This window comes from Astatotilapia calliptera, chromosome 2, assembly GCF_964374335.1.
Source record: "Astatotilapia calliptera chromosome 2, fAstCal68.1, whole genome shotgun sequence".
Lineage (NCBI taxonomy): Eukaryota > Metazoa > Chordata > Actinopteri > Cichliformes > Cichlidae > Astatotilapia > Astatotilapia calliptera.
Genome location: NC_137423.1, coordinates 11,224,485 through 11,241,256, shown reverse-complemented (window position 1 = coordinate 11,241,256; position 16,772 = coordinate 11,224,485). Strand labels below are relative to the sequence as shown.

At 39.8% G+C, this 16,772-nt stretch overlaps 1 protein-coding gene across 1 annotated transcript; it reads left to right on the top strand.

Annotated features, from left to right (window-relative positions):
- The first annotated feature begins 1,800 nt into the window (after window positions 1-1,800).
- On the top strand, window positions 1,801-3,975 carry LOC113028879 (uncharacterized). Its single transcript, XM_026179316.2, has 4 exons — window positions 1,801-2,393; window positions 2,497-2,643; window positions 3,223-3,324; window positions 3,498-3,975. The coding sequence occupies exons 1-4, from the start codon at window positions 1,812-1,814 to the stop codon at window positions 3,579-3,581; spliced, it is 915 nt and encodes a 304-aa protein (XP_026035101.1). The 5' UTR covers window positions 1,801-1,811; the 3' UTR covers window positions 3,582-3,975.
- Window positions 3,976-16,772: the final 12,797 nt, after the last annotated feature.

Genomic DNA, 16,772 nt, shown 5'->3' with positions numbered 1-16,772 from the left:
ACCTAAAAATGTTATTGTTTGGTTTTTTCGGTGTTTTATTTGTTCGTGAGTAAATCGGTTTGGCTGAGATTAAAGTTATTAGATTAGATTAGATAAAACAAAACTTTATTAATCCTCCGGGATTTTCACACAGCTGAATAAACGTCAAACAGAAAACTGATTAAACAAAAGTGTGAGACGGTCGAGAATTTACTCCAGCGTCCTGTTATATTTTAGATAGCAAGGAGCAGACGGCTGAGTTTATTAAACTCCACCGAGACAGCGGTGACGCTAATCAGAAGGCTAGACCGTCCAATTTCCCCAGCCGTTTACTTCCAGCCTACCCGACCTTCTGGGGACCCGGCCCACGTAGACCGCGAAGGCCGGGTCCTCAGGAGGATGCAGCCCATGAATTTGGACAAACTTTTAAGATATTTTCATGCGAGGTGCTGTGTAAACTTCAAATACCTGCTCGGTTTATCAAGACATCGCATATTTGCAAAAGTGCTCTAAAGGTTTGTGTTCGTTTAGAGGCGTTAAGTCAGTGTCAGTGAGTTTATATTTACTGTTAAGAGTAAATATCTCACCAGAAAATTTGTAGAATCATTATTAGAAAATAACAGTAAACGTCCTTATATGTTTTGAAATGTGTTAATCTATTGGAATGACTGCGTGTGTTTGTGTAAATTTTTTATTTTGGAGACTGCTATTAATGATAATCAGAATCAGAATCAGAATCAGAATGGGTTTATTGCCAGATGTTGAGGTTTACAACATTAGGAATGTTGCTTTCCTTTCAGGTAATGGAAGATCCCTCAACTTAAATTCACCTGATCAGCATGTAGACTGTGCATTATAAAGTAAGTTGTGATAACATGTTATATTAAATTAAACTAATGGTTTTGAAATTGAAGCGGCATAAAATTACCAAGTTGACCCCACTTAATCTAACTTATTTGTTTTTGTAAAAACAATAAGTAGAAAATAATTGCTTATTATTTGTAGGATTTTTTTCTTCTTCTCTATAATCTCAACATCAAATGTGTATAGATACCCATGCTCTTACATTTGTCATGAAAAACTATTTAGATTCTTAGATATATATTTTTCCATCACTTTAGGACCTGGCAAATGGGATGGCAGTGTAAGATATGCAAATCTTTTTCAACAAACAAACAAACAACAAAAAACAAAACGACAACAACAAAAACTTGATAACATGTACATCTCCCAAGTATTTGTTATTTGCAACATTTGGTGTGTTGAAGTGTGCTTTTTGTTTTATAGTTTTATATCTCAACTATTGTATAAATGAAAAGTAATAACTAATTTTATTTAATTGAAGGGAAATTTAACTCTGCCCATTTACATTTTATTCTAGGTTGAACAAGATGGAGGCAAAGCTTCGTGTAATTATTGATGACCAAATCGAGAAGTTGGTTCTTCCACCAACATTGGAGGAGCTGCAGAGTGTTGTGAAGGATACTTTTGGGATTTCAAATGACTTCAGTCTTCAGTATTTTGACCCAGAATTCCAGGACTACTTCACTCTTCACAGAGCTGACCAGATAAAAGACAAAGACACTGTGAAGGTTGTTGGCATCACCCCAGTCATGCTAAGCTTGACTCCGGTTGATGACAGTTTTGGCGGCCCCTCTGGCCAACTGTCTGACTATGACTCCTCATATGCTGAGTCAGTTGTATCCAATGCAGACTCTGCTGCAACTACTTCTTCTCAGGACACCATTATTCTCAAAAGGCAGAAGACCACAGAACGTTGTGAGCCCTGGCCGAAACAGTTTCCCTTTCCACAGTTTGCATATGAAACTGAGATGTACCTGGAAAGAGCCACTGAGGAGTATAAAAAGAATGGAAATCTTCTGCCCACCTCCAAAGTAAAGACTGATATTCTTGAGAAGTTGGCTGAAACTATATTTACATTTACGGCCTATCCTTCAAGTGCACAGGTTAGTTATGTTGCTGAGGCACTTGTGACAAAATACCCTTGTCTCAAGGAACCTGGCTCTTTCTCAGGTTATTATGGTTGGCAACAAAGCATCAAATACAAGATGGCCAATTATCGTACAAAACTTAGAGGGTTTGGTGTTCCTGAGTTGACATGCAATGCCATGAAACACAAGAGTCCAGGTGACCAGAAGTCTGCAAATAAAGTGAAAAAGCCTCGGAAAGCAGAGGTAAATTACCTTCCGCCATATCCAGCAGGTGAAGATGAGGACAGTCAAGAAGAAGAGAGAATTCAGTTGCTTACTGAAGTCAAGAAAAGAGACAACAACAAAGTGATAAAAGAAAAAATGGCTAAAACATTTGCACATAGACGACATGAAATTGTCAACCTGTCCCCCAGCATTGAAGACATCAAAGCCAGATGGCCAGCTTTGTTTGAGGCATCTCATGTGAGTTCCAAATTCATTTTGGGTAGGCTTTTGGGTTTTTTTAATGTAATCTTTCAAACTTCAAATAATTTGAGGCCGCATCATGTTTTTTTTTGTCATTCAGCTGCAGGATGAGTTCTACAGGATCACCCTGGTACACCTTGAACCCAAATTCATGTCCATGCTGGATGAGTACACTCCCAAACTGTTGGCCCTTTTCCATTCCAAGGGGGGAGCCATGGGATTGAAGTTGCAGGCTATCATAGCCAAGGTATTTTCCACAGACATTTCAGCTTGGAATTTTATTTAAAGAATTTTTTTGTCAAATTTCATTTGCATGGTGCACAGCTCCACTAATTTGTTTGCATGTTTTTGTCAGTGCAAGAGGACGCCAGGACGTCACTGATATAATTAACAACACAATTATGGGTTTCATGTTTTAATTGTATTTTAAATACATGTCTATTCTTAGTAAAAACAAACAAACAAAAAACAAACAAAAAAACACAAGTACAGGTATCGCTGGGTTTTTGTTTTGTCCCAAGAAGGAAAAACCCTTTCTGACGAACATAAACTAAATTAGATAAAAAACTAAAAGAATAAATTAATGTAATTTACTAAAACGACACATTTAAAGATTGAAGCTTACAAGCATGTTGACAATACCTTTGTGTTGACTGTCAGCACCCAGGCATGTGCATTAACATCAGCTAATTATCGCACATAATGTTCCATGTGATGATAATTTGATATTTAACAGTTTTTTTTAATACTGCCAATTCTCACAGTTTTGTCTTAATAAATGGTCACTTATCTGATGGTAATTTTTGGAATTCTTGCTCATTTTCAGTCACCAAGCAATCCTAGCAATAACATAACCAGAAATCTGGTTATTCAGTGCTTGATGGTGTACCTTGGGGAGTCCATTGATCAACTGATCAAAGAGTACAGTGTAAGTGTTGAAGTAGAAACATTATTCTGTTTTTGTTATTCATATGTGTTTGTCAAGTTTCAAATAATTTGAGGCATTATCATGTTCTATTTGTCATTCAGCTACAGGATGTGTCCAGGAAATATTTCATGTGTGCAACTACAGTCAGAAAACTCATGTGTTTGTTGTTTCAGGATGCTGATGAGGATGGTGTGTCACAAGATCTTTCTGAACAGAGGATGAAAATCTACAAAATCAAGGCTGTTGGATCTGGATGACATTGGCATTGTGCTGGAGGGTGTGAGAGTTATGCCTGCTCTGGGCAATTTTCCTTTTTTTTTTTTTGCCTGTCCCGTTTGGCTCTTTTGCCATCAGAATTGTTGTCTAAAGGCAAAGAAAGATGCCCAACGGATTTACTTTACCAAACTGACCATCCCAGCCTTGCCGTAATGGTCCATTTGATTCACCTTTTATTGTTTATTTTATTTTCACTTACTGAATACGGGACAGACTTGACTGGGGGAAAGAAGGGGAGAAAGAAAGAGGGAAAGAGAAACAGCTGAGAAGAGGGACGGGGGAGAAGGGCAAAAGACAAAAACCAACCGAACGGGCAGAGAAAAAAAAATGCATATATCAATCACCTGGATCACCTGCTGAGAAAGAAAAAAGAAAGCAAGCAGAAGAGAACAAGAGTAATAGAATAAACAACATCACAATGATATATGGGAATATGACAGTAAATACTAAATGTTAAACATTATTGTGCAGCACATAAGATCAACAGAACACAGTGTGCTTTGAGGTAGGAGCCAAAAAGGGTGTAGTTTGTGGGTGTGATCACCCGTGTGTACACCTGTGAGCATGGACGCGCTTGTTTTTTGTTTTTTTTAAAAGGTTCCTTCATGTAATAATCTGCTAGAGGGTGTGGGGGGGCCACAGCCCCGTCCTCCAGGGCATGAAGCAGGTGTGGAGGAGATCAAAACTCCAGACATCCAGAGGCCCCCAGAACACAAGAGACCAAGGAAGACCAACAGAGGGGCAGCTGCGCCACTGTCCCGGAAAGAGCTGAGGAGAGTCCCAGATGAGGGCTCACTCAGCAGCCGCGGAGCAGAAGCCAGGGGGAGTTGCAGTGACGCGCCCGTGAGCTCCGCCGGCAGCCAGCTGCGCCTGAGTGACCGAGCCCCAGGCCGAGAGGCCGGGGGCACCCCACCTCCGAAGTGGCCCGAGCGAGCCCCAGGCTCCAGGCCCCGATAAGCGGCCGCCAAGGAGTGAGCCGGTGTGTGGACGCCCATCCCCGGACACAAAGAACCACCAACGCACCGATGTCTGAGGGGGTCCACCACTGGCAGGGGAAGTGGTGGTAGGGGGAGATAGGCCTCCAAACCTTGGAGGGCCTGAGATGTCCCCAGAGAGGTGGCGCCTGACACCCAATCTGACATATAGACACAGACATACAGGCACACACAGATACAAACATCCATTCCCACCCTCATGCTCTCATATGCACTTACTCCACACTCAACCAACGTGGAGACAGACATAAAGAGACGTTGTACACACGATCACACTCCCCAAGCGTACTCTACAAACCGGGTCTAGGTGCCCTCGCCCCTGGAGGGGGGAACTGCACCCAGACCCAGGTGGTGTTTCCCTTTTCCCTGCGGTGGGGGGAGGCAGACCGCCCCGACTCCGCAGCAGCAGGAAGGCTCCACACTCCAGACCGCAGTCGGACGGCCAACTCCTCCTCCTAGCCCCCCCGCTCCAGCAGGTCGCAGAGAACGGGGGTGAGAGAAGACTCCAAACCTCCCTCCACCCGCTCATTGAAATGTTGATGCATGTGTGTTCTAAGGTGCATTTAAAACCCAGGAGGGCTTGGAGCTACCTGCCAGAGAGCAGCAGGTAAGCGCATGGTCCCTCCTGCTAGCCCTCAATGTCTACGTGTATTTAAAATTGAGAGGTGGGCAACGATGCCAGGGGTGGGGTGTACACCCTGATGGTACTTTGGACTCCGTGTATCGTGCCCACCCCCAAGATCCTATATGTATGTGTAATGAGAGTGTGAGTAATGTGAATGTCTAAGTTGTGGGATAAAATTGAGGCAGAGGCAGCCAGAAGGGGACAGGGGGGGGGGGGGGGGGGGGGTTGTGGTGGAGCGGGAAGAGGGAAAAAGCAATTTTCCAAGAGCATGCACAATGCTGGTTGAATTGACATATGCAGTCAATCTTGCCTATCCCAAAGAGCTAAAATACACCTTGGAAGTATTCCAGAAAACTTTCCTTGAACTGGATTGTGCTAAGCTCTCACCAAAAGTGAACAGCCTCAAGAACAAGTTATTGGCTTAAGTGAGGACTCTGAAAGAATGAAAGGGAAATAAGCTCACTGAAAACCTTTGGTTTGTCTTTGTTAGATGCAGCTATCTTTTCAGTTTTCAAAATAATTTCAACTTATTCATGTCTTTCCCAAATGACCTGCAATGTGTCAGGCTGTATTTGTGCTCTTCATTTTAATGTTTGTTTTTTATTACCTACAAGTTTCTTAGGAATATTCTGTTTGAAAGGCAACAAATTGGAGGAATCACTAGTGAAGCTTTTCTTTGTTTATAGTGTATGTTACTATAAAACATTAGTTTAAAACAACTTTAAAATTTAACAGAAGTGCAGTCCTGTAGCTGTAGAAATGTTACTTCCTCTTACATGTGTCTTAGATTTTCTCAGGTTAAACATCCAAATTGGGATAAAAGGTTGATTTACATTATTGATATTCCATGTACATGAGTTAAAAAACCTTTGTTCTACAGTTATATTGAGTGATTCAATTTAACAAAAGATTGACTAACTAAAGTTTTTGTTAGTCAATCATAAATAAGTAACAGAGATAAAGGAAACGGTAAAGGATATTCAAATTTCAGGTTCATGTTGATATTACAGTCTAATCTAAAGATTAATTTCTTTTTTACAAAACTGGTTTACATTCATGCAGTTTATGTTGCTGTTGCTCTGTACACAAAGCTGTGTGATAAACTGTTTATGACACTAAAACAAATTTACAGCAGAGGAATGTATTTAGGAGATCAGGAGATTGTTGATGAGAATTCAGTGTATACGAGCAGAAAAATGTTATATTATAAATTACTGTGTTTTATTTTCCACAATAAAACAAATTACTGTGTTGATGTTTTCTTTGTGAAATTGATTCATTTTACTCAGAAAATAAGTTAAATTCATTTCATTTTCTCTTATTATTCAGTCATTATTTTTAAGGTTTATTTGGAAAATTATTGAATCCAATTTGAGTTTTACTGAAAAAACAAGAAGATTTCATTTCTTTGTAATGGATATTTTAGGAAGTTTTTACTAAACATTTGCCAGATAGTAAATTCAAAGTAATTTTTCTCAGAGACTTATTTCATATCAATTATTTTTTTTGGTAAAGTTGGGCAATTTCAACCTTCAGTTTGAGATTTTGACCCTAAATCCAACACATATTTACAGTTTAATTCTATTAATATCTACTTTTGTTTTCTATTTGAATTTAATTAACATTTTCTCTACATTTTACATAAATCTTTTGAAATTAAAATCTACTTAATTATTTCAAGTGTCACTTTGTTGCCATAACTTTTTTAAGTAACCTCTAGTCACAGTTTTTACAGTGTATAAGCTTATTTAATCCACCGCTTTTCCCCACCTAGTAATCAATAGTCTACAATGTGTCTTCCTGTTTATGCCGTCCATCAGAAATACCTCATTACAATTACATTACATGTTACCTATATTTTACATACATACACATATACACTTATATTTGATAACCCCAGTAACATGTCAAGGATACACAACCTACAGATATATATACCCATACAAACATGCCCGTGCACCTGCACACACATAAACACACATCACCATTATGAAAATATTAGACGAGAACACCCAGTCAGAGCCCCACCTCCTCCCTGTACCTTTGTACCGCTTTTTAAACTGACTCATTGCTTAATTTCTTTACTTAGTCTATTCGACAGCTTCACTCCACAAAGAGATGCAAAAACATTTTAGTGTTGTACAGATACAGGGATGTTTTAAATTTAATTCCCCCCTCAAATTGTATCCCTGTTCCCTTTTAGAGAACAATTTAAGAATATTGTCAGGAAGTGGGTTGTTTTTTGCTTTATACATAAGTATTTTTCTAAGATTGTGTCCAATAATCATCACAAACCTCGTATTTTATTTGGCATTATAAATATAATCACAGCATCGGTGAAGTATTCCAGTCTGGTTTTAAAACACATCATAGCACTGAAACTGCTCTTTTAAAAGTTTCCAGTGACCTTTTAACTTTTACTGACTCGGGAGATTCCGCCATTTTAATATTACTAGATCTCAGTGTTGGTTTTGATACAGTGGATCATAGCATTCTTATCTCACAGCTGGAACAATATGCTGATATTAAAGAGACTGCACTGGATTTGTTGGTTTAAATCTTACCTATCTAATCGATCCCCAAGGACCTCGCTCTTTGGTGGGGTTCCACAGGGATCTATTCTTGGCCCGGTTCTCTTCTCAATTTACATGCTTCCTATGGGCCCTATTTTTAAAAAATATGGTGTCTCCTTTCACTCTTATGCAGATGATTCACAGATCTATCTCCCACTGAAATGCAAATCTATGAACCCTCTGAAGCAACTGTTCGATTGTCTTGGCTTTAAGTTTTCTCAATCTAAATAAACAGAAAACTGAGATCATTGTCTTCGGCCCTAGTGACCATTACGACCTTGGCGCCTTAGAAAATTATAAAAAATCATTTGCGAGAAATTTAGGTGTGATTTTTTATAGTAATTTAACATTCGATAAACAGAAAAATAATGTGATCAAGACCAGCTTCTTTCACCTCCGCCTACTTGCAAAGGTGAAGCCATTTCTCTGTTTCAGAGACTTTGAGAAAGCAATCTATGACATTATTGCATCTCGCCTCGACTTCTGCAACAGCCTCTACTCTGGTGTAACTTCGTCATCAATTGGTCGACTACAGCTGGTTCAAAATGCTGCAGGAAGGCTTGTGACTTGCATGCGCAAGTGAGAGCACATATCCCCTATACTTGCCTCGCTACACCGGCTGCCAGTTGGTTTTCAAATTGATTTTAAAATCTTGACACTTGTTTTTAAAAAATTGCATGGACTAGCTCCTATATATCTCTCTGATCTTCTAAATCAGTATACTCCGGCGAAATCTTTGAGGTCTGCAGACCAAATGCTTCTAGTTGTCCCTAAGTCTAGATTAAAACACAGAGGAGATGTGGCTTTTGCTGTGGCTGCTCTGAAACTGTGGAATAAACTGCCTTTATATATCAGGACCTCTCCAACACTGGATACTTTTAAAACTCATCTAAAGACCCATTTTTACTCCTTGGCTTTTAAGTCGGTATGAGTCTGTCATTATTTTTATTCTTATTATTTTCTTATCCTTGATTTTACTTTCCTTTTAAATTTTATCTGATTATTCTATTGTACAGCACTTTAGTCAACAGTTGTTGTCTTTAAAAGTGCTATCCAAATAAAATTGATTTGATTTGATAATTTGTGCAGTGAGAAAATGAACCTGTGAATTTTAGTATTTTTGATTTAAAGAATAGTGGATCTGTATGATCTCTGTAACCAGTTTTATGGATTATCCTTATGGCCCTTTTTTTTTTCAATATGTGTCATGATTCGGCTGCGTAACAGAGGCAGGTGAGGACCCAAATGCAAACTCACGGAGACACGAGGAATAAACTCAAAAGCACTGCTTTATTGCAGAAGTACAGGGAAAACAGAGAACTAAACTAAACTGAGAAATGATTAACTGAAACACGAGGAAACACCGCCATGAGGGAGGACGCGACACGGAATGGAGGGAGACGCGGACATAAATACACAGAAGGATAACGAGGGACTTGGGAACACACAGCTGACACAGATAATCCTAACGAGACAGGGCAGGAGCAAACACAGCATGATGCATACTGATGGGAGACTGTCAAAGTAAAACAGGAAGTACACAGAGGCGCAGACATAACAGGCTGGGGAAAACATGGAATAAAACACAAGGAGGAGAAACGAGGCATGGGGACTCACAGATACGTGGAGGGGGACACGGGGTAAAATCGCGAGGGGAAATCTTATAAACTAAACTGAACAACCTAGGAACCATGGAATAAATAAAGAACAAAATACAAAAACACGAGAAAACTAAGAACGCTGGGTCAAAATGACCCAGGACCATGACAATATGAAGCCCCAATTTGTGGTCCAGAATGTGTCTTACTTTACTCGAAATTGAAATACTTCTTGAAATTTTGTTATGTATATGATTTATATGAGACTCCCAGTGTATTTTATCATCTATTATCACACCAAATAACTTGTGTTCAAGAACTCTTTCAATTTCCACAACATCTATATGAATATGCACTTGTGCGTTTCTTTGGGAATTCCCAAATAAGACGATTTTAGTTTTACTTAGATTTAGTGATAGTGTGTTCCTGTCAAACCATTTTTTAATTTTGCACATTTCTGATGTAATTTTATCAAGCAGCTCCTTTAGATTACCCCCAGAACAAAAAATATTTGTGTCGTCTGCAAATACTAATTTTAACATATCAGCCTTACAAATATCATTTAAATAAATAATAAATAATTCTGGACCCGGTACAGAGCCTTGTGGAGCAACATGTGCAATGTCTAAGTATGATGAGAAAAAGTCACCCAGGTTTGCAAATTGTTTCCTGTCACTTAAATAATTCCCCCCCCCCCCCCCCCCCCCCCAGTGCAATACAACCCTACGGAGCCCCGCAAGGGACACGTGAAAAGAAGAAAATAAGATGAACTTTTGCGAGATTTCGCAAAAGTTTTGCGAGCGCTCGCAAAAGACCCCGCTACTTTTTGATAGTGGTTCTGTTGAAGGGTGCGGTCCGGTACAGAGCAGACATGGAGGAGGATTTAGAACATTTCCTGCGGTCAAGAGAGGTCCCACAAGAGGACATCATACACATGCAACAAGACAAAGTACGTATAAAATTCAGTAAATGAAAGAACAAGATAGCATAAAACACCGGGGTTGAGAAGGTGAGCGACTTGTTGAAAAACAGAAGTTGTATATGCAAGCCTTTAATGTTAACTCTTATAAATATGTTCAGGTTAACTAAACATAACTCGTGAAGGGCACGTATGTTTTAAAATTTCATATTGTTATCTGGCTGTGCCGTTACCATGGTAACATGGACGCCATGGCACAAATTACTTGGTGGAACTTATCTTACTTATACCTTACTTCACGAAATAGTTTTTAGTAACGTGGTATATAAATATCTACTACTACTACTATACTAATACTACTACAGCAACAGTAAATTAATAAGAAAGAAACTGACAAAGTAGCTTTTGACAGTGATCATGAACAGTGATTAAGAACTCTCTTTCTAATACATTTGCAAACTGTTTAATTACCAATTGTTGGCTAGGCTTAAATAATACTAAATCTATAACCAAAATAACTAAAGATACTTTGAATCTACCAACACAACACTGACCGAACCCTATCTTTTGCTGAAGCATTAGCATGAATTCCTTCCTGCTGCAGAGTACAAATAAATAATATATTTATAAATGTGCGGTAGTGTGGCTTCCTAGAATAAAACTAGAAACTCGATTTCATTAATAGCATTTCTCTAATGTTTTATGTCTGCAGGTGGATAAGGCAGTGCTGTCCATCTGTGAGGCGTAGGAGGAACTTCATCAGGCCAAAATGGTAATGTTATATATAAATTGTCAGTGCAACCATGGTTTGGGAACAGAGAGACAACTAAAATTAGACAATAAATTTCAAACATATTCAGAACATTGATATTTTGGAATCTATATAATTCATTTACATTTCTTATGGAATATGCGTGTTTGGTCTTGTCTTGTTTGCCTTTAGAGTCAAGCAACCAACTTTCCCCATCAAATTCAGGAAATCCACAGAACCCCCGACATGTGTGAATTTGCAGGATGAAGGTTGTTGATGATCTTTTGGCTGTATTTATGGACAGTAACATAATGAAGGTGACTTTAAAGATGAACTTTGTAAATGAAAATCCTGTTGATGATGCTGGGGTGTCAAGGGAGGTTTACACTGCATTTTGGGAGCAATTTTTGGAAGGTGTGAAGGTGAAAATGAACTGAGGCCAGACTTTTGTGAGGCAGGATGGCAAGCATGGATGGGGTCCCACTTCCTACCACCGACGAACAACATGCAGCCTGCCATTGAAACAATGGTTCATAAGGCCATTCTCCAAGAGCCAAAGTATATAATGGATTGCTTCTCCACACCCATGGCACGTCTGCAGCTGAAACTGTCTGGCAAGGAAAATTTGTTGTCTCTGTTTGAGACAAAGAAGGCCACAGGCAAAAGAGTAGTGCAGCTATTTAAAACAGCAAAATTGATGCTGTCTCAGGCAGAACAGACAACCTTTAACCATCTTCAGCGTTATGTCAAAAACGCTGATGAAACAAAAGCTGAAAAAATCCTGCGCTTCTGCACTGGATCTTCTGTCATCTGTGTTGACAAAATTTTGGTGTGCTTTAATGCTGAAACTGGGCTCAACAGAAGGCCTGTTGCTCATACCTGTGGAGCCACCCTTGAAGCTCCATGCACTTACAGTTCTTATCCTGAATTTCTTTACTTTTTTTTCCGCCCTCACCCAACATGGAGACAGACATAAATAGACACTGTACCCACAATCACACTCCCCAAGCGTACTCTATACCCCAGGTCTAGGTACCCTTGCTCCTGGAGGGGGAAACTGCACCCAGACCCAGGCAGTGTTACCCTCTTCCCTGGGGTGGAGAGAAGCAGACCGTCCCGAGGAGGCCCCACATTCCAGACCCCAGTCGGACGGCCAACTCCTCTGTTTAAACTTGTTATCGGATTTAATATTTCTTGAACAATCAAGATTGTAGCCCAGGATTTCACACTGGATTAAATAATATATGTAGTTAATTAGAAAATATTGCTACATTTTTTGTTACAGATTATGCATTTCTACTGTCTATGCTTCTCTGTAATTAAAGTGCTTGGGAACACAGGCAGTCTATACACAGATATTGTCACTATGCTTTTCTGTCAGTTCCAGTTTTGTTGTCTGTGCTACATAGTCAGAAAAAAAAATAAATTGAAAACATTTCACAGTTTGTCTTGTACTTCAAAAACGCATATCATTCTTACAGAAGTGGTGAGTGTTGCCAAAACAGCATTTGAATGAACTTGCTCTTCATCAACAGGACAGGTGGGTACAGAGAATTTAACATCCAGCTGATAAAATCAGCTTCAGGTAGATTAATTATCTGAAATAATAATATTTTTAGACTGAGAAACTTGAGTTTACAAAAATGTCAAAGTGGCCCGGGCCCCCCTCAGGTTCTGATGCCCCTTAGTACAATTTTGTGTAGCCTGCCAGTGTGACAGTTCACGTTATAGTATATATAAAGCAACAAAGCAAAACAGAACTTCTCTTCAATTTTAACCTATATTCTAGCCAACATAGATAACTAAATATTTCAGTCATTAACAGCTGGTGTCAATAAATGCTAACTCAGTTTAAAAATATTGATTATTACAAAATACTCAACATAAACCACCTTTATCTGAGTAAATACTGTACATTAAAACTCCTAATACATTAAATAAAATAACAATAATAAAAATTTCGACATCAGTTTTTCCTCTTAAAAATATAAGGCAGAAACTGGCCTTCTCTTTCAGCCAGTTACTTAGACAAACTAGCCTGTTCACATTTTCAGAGCTCAAGGCAGCTCTCTTTTTTGTTACTATGTGACATGTGATGTCTGCAGGACAGACAACTGTGGGTGGGTCCCTGCTCGATTGGACCACCACTGCAGCGGACAGTCTTTCTCGCTGTTGGTGGATTCTGTTCTGTACAAACTCAGGGCCCTGTTACACAGGGCTTCCTCGTCTGAATCAGAGTCTGAAGACAATGAAGAGAGGAGGAGGCTCTTTGTCTTTGCTGGCTCCTTTGTGGTGGCATCTTTACACTGTTCCTGCAGCAGGGCCTCAAAGCTGGTCCAAAACTCTTCTTGCTCTCCCCTTAAAAGACACTTTATATCCTTAAAGCGTGGGTCAAGCACAGTATCTATCTTGAAACACTGATGGTTGAGTGTACATTGGGATAGGTCCTTTGTGAAGACAGTCTTAAATTTCACCATGTAGTTTGAGTCATCACCTCCATGGTGTCATGCAGGTGGCAGAAAGCAGGTAAAACCACTGAACATGAGACGTATGTCTCACCTCCAAGAAGCTCAGTCACAAACCTGTAGTAGACAGTTCAAGAAAGGAATTATTAATCTATACAATAACTATCAACTGTAGAGCTTTTTGAAGAAACAGGAACAATAAGTTAAAAAATTGTTTTATGTACCTGCATGGCTGAAGGACGATCGCCACCTTTTGGAGTTTTATCAGCTCTGATGGAGTTAAAATGACTAGCTTGTGCCTTTGTTTGTCTAAAGCAGCAAAAACTTCTTCAGTAGAAAAGAAACCATATGCAGCGTTGAATTCCAAGGTGTGGAAACATCCTGTATGAGTAGCTCTGTTGGCCCAGTCTTGTTTGCTCCTGGTGTAGTTCCTCCATATTAGCAGGGCTGTGTTTAAACTGACCCACTATCTTGTGACATTTTGCTAATCCATCACTAAACACTATCAGCAACAGTGACAGTGATGGTTCTTTACAAGATGTGAGAAACACAAGGCATGTGTTGAAATGGGAGGTGTCTTACTGCAGCCACCATGGTTCGTGCACTGTCTGTTCCAATTGTGGTGACCTTATGTTGAATTCTCCATTCCACTGCCACAGAGAGAAACTGGTCAGAGCAGTTTTCGCCATAGTTTCTGGTGTTTGTCTTCTGCACAGTCAGGACTGTAGATTCCATGTCCCATCAGTGACATCAACAATATGTGCAGTGACTCCCATGTAATTAGAATTACTAATTGAGTCCAATGATTGCCAGTAAGAGCCACAAAGTCTGCTTTCTGTAATGCATCTAATTTTGCTTTCTTTTCGGTGTCATAAAGCTGTTGAATTTTACTTGAAATAGTCTTTTGGCACAGCAGTAGGAAAGTTGGATCACCTGACGCTAACTGTAGTACATTTTCTAACCCCCATCTTCTACCACTGATAGTGGTCTACAGTCCAGAGCAATCCATTTGGCCAGAGAATTTGTGAGTTTGCCCGATGTTGATTTACTAATTTTGGTCCTAAAGTCAGTCGTGCCATCAAGATTGGGCTGCTGACACCTTTTTTTGATACTCAAACTGTGACTGCTAGCACTAACAGCTCCCACAGTTTCTGTGCTCGCTGCAACATGTTTTGCATTTAGATGGTACCGTAAGGTTGAAGTGCTTCGGTGGTATGCAAACTCCTTTTTGTACAGTTTGCACAAAACCACGCTTTTATCAAGGCTTCTGTCAGGTAGTCTTTTGAAATGAAATTTGCCTCCAATCAAACCTAGCATCGTGCTTTCTTCTGATTCTTCCATTTTTGTAACACTGATGTGTGCATCAGTGTGATCGCTGTATTGACAAAAGTTCCCCTTTGCTTGGAATGCAAAGAGTGATTAAATGTGTTATTATTATTTTTTGCGTTATTTTTTTCAGATTACTGAATCGCAATTAATCCGTGGGAGTGTCATACATATGAACAGTATTAACAGAGAAAAATATATAAAATGTACAAATATACAAACCAGTGTAAAAAAGTTAATATGTAATAAATAGTGTTATGTATGTACAGTTGGGTTGTTGCACATAGAATTTGGTATTGCACAGTGGTGGTTCATAGAGAAAATGGGAAAAACTGGGTGGGGGGTCTGTGTTATCGGTGCATGTGTGAGTTCAGGGTGGTTATGGCCTTTGGGAAGAAACTGTTTTTGGGTCTGTGGGGTTTTGTGCTGATGCACCTGTAGCGCTTCCCTGAGGGAAGCAGGCTGAACATGTTGAAACCAGGGTGGGAACTGTTATTGATGATGTTTGCTGCTCTGCTGAGGCAGCGGGAGGAATAAATGTCCATCGGGGGGGAGAGGGCAGCCGATGATCTTTTACGACCGCTGAGATGTTCTCTGTCCAGGAGATGTCAGCAGAGATGAGGACACCAAGGAACCAGAATGAGAGAAACCATCTGTCCCACTTTAGATGGAACAGCTGTCATAGAAATCTGGCCAAATTCATTAAAGCACCCAAAATGTGACTATCCAGAGTTGAGATCAGGAGGCAGAGTTGCTGCCTTACACACCTATCTGCATCTTCTCTCCTCTCTCCATCACCCCAAAACCTCACCCGCTTAGTGATGGTGTCTGCTCCCAGAGCATCAAAAAACAAGCTAAAATGAGGCTTCCACTTTGGTGGTTTCATCTCAGCTTTTTGCAGATGATGTGATTCTGTTGGCTTCATCAGGTGGTGGCCTCCAGCTCACACTGGAGTAGTGAACAGCTGAATGTGAAGCAGCACCTATGAGAATTACCACTGAAGCTAAGCTTATATATATATATATATATATATATATATATATATATCTTCCCGTCTTTCAATGGCTGCTTCAATTTCAGCTTGAACCTCCAAACCGCAAGTAAGTAATCATTTTTTGTCATCTTTTCTTGCTGTCCCACTGGACTGGACATTAGTTTAGTTTTTTTAGCTACATCTGGTGAAGTTGTGGTAAAATGCTGGTATTAGCCTATTCGTCGTAGCAAGCTAGCCTGAAGCTAATATTTTCTAGATTTAGGGACACCCGCGTCTCTTCAGGAGTTGGAGGCCGGTGTTCTAGGAGCGGATCTCAGGATCTCAACAGGCAGTGTTGGGCAGTAGCATAATACATGCACTGGCGTTACGTATTTAAAATACAAAATATGAGTAAATGTATCCGTTACAGTTACTGTTCAATAGGTGATATTGAGAATACAGTTAGTTTGTTGAAATAAATGGATTACATGGCGGTATTTTCCTATTTCATATGTTAGGCTATGGTCTCTCTATTTTTGGTAATTCCACGCCGGTGGAAACCCAAACAAAACACGCAATAAGAGCCTCTAAAAATTATTATACAAAAATTATTTAATATGAAGGCAATAGCAGAGTGTTACAGGCATCGCCCTAAACAATGTAGCCTCATGGGCAGTGTAGTCTGTGCTGCAGGGAGAATGGACTGCCATACCCGTTATGTGTCTGTGAGCGAGGGAGGGAGAAAAAGGAAAAGTACGAGCTGTCACGGAGCAGAAACGGGAGCTGGAAGCATGTAAATATAATAATAACCACTAAAGCCAAAAAGAGTGCCTGACGAGCCCAGCTGTAAGTAAGCTGTTAAGACTCGACTGTACATCGTGTTCGTGTTTTCCTCCGAAACATTAAGCAGCCTTTCAACGCCTCTCTCTGTCTCTCGCTAGCAAACT

Bases quoted from the DNA above. Each gene is read 5' to 3' on its own strand.
- LOC113028879 (XM_026179316.2), top strand. From the start codon at position 1,812: ATGTACCTGGAAAGAGCCACTGAGGAGTATAAAAAGAATGGAAATCTT. The intron at 2,394-2,496 runs GTGAGTTCCAAA...TTTGTCATTCAG, and splicing joins CTTTGTTTGAGGCATCTCAT to CTGCAGGATGAGTTCTACAG. The intron at 3,325-3,497 runs GTAAGTGTTGAA...TTGTTGTTTCAG, and splicing joins AACTGATCAAAGAGTACAGT to GATGCTGATGAGGATGGTGT.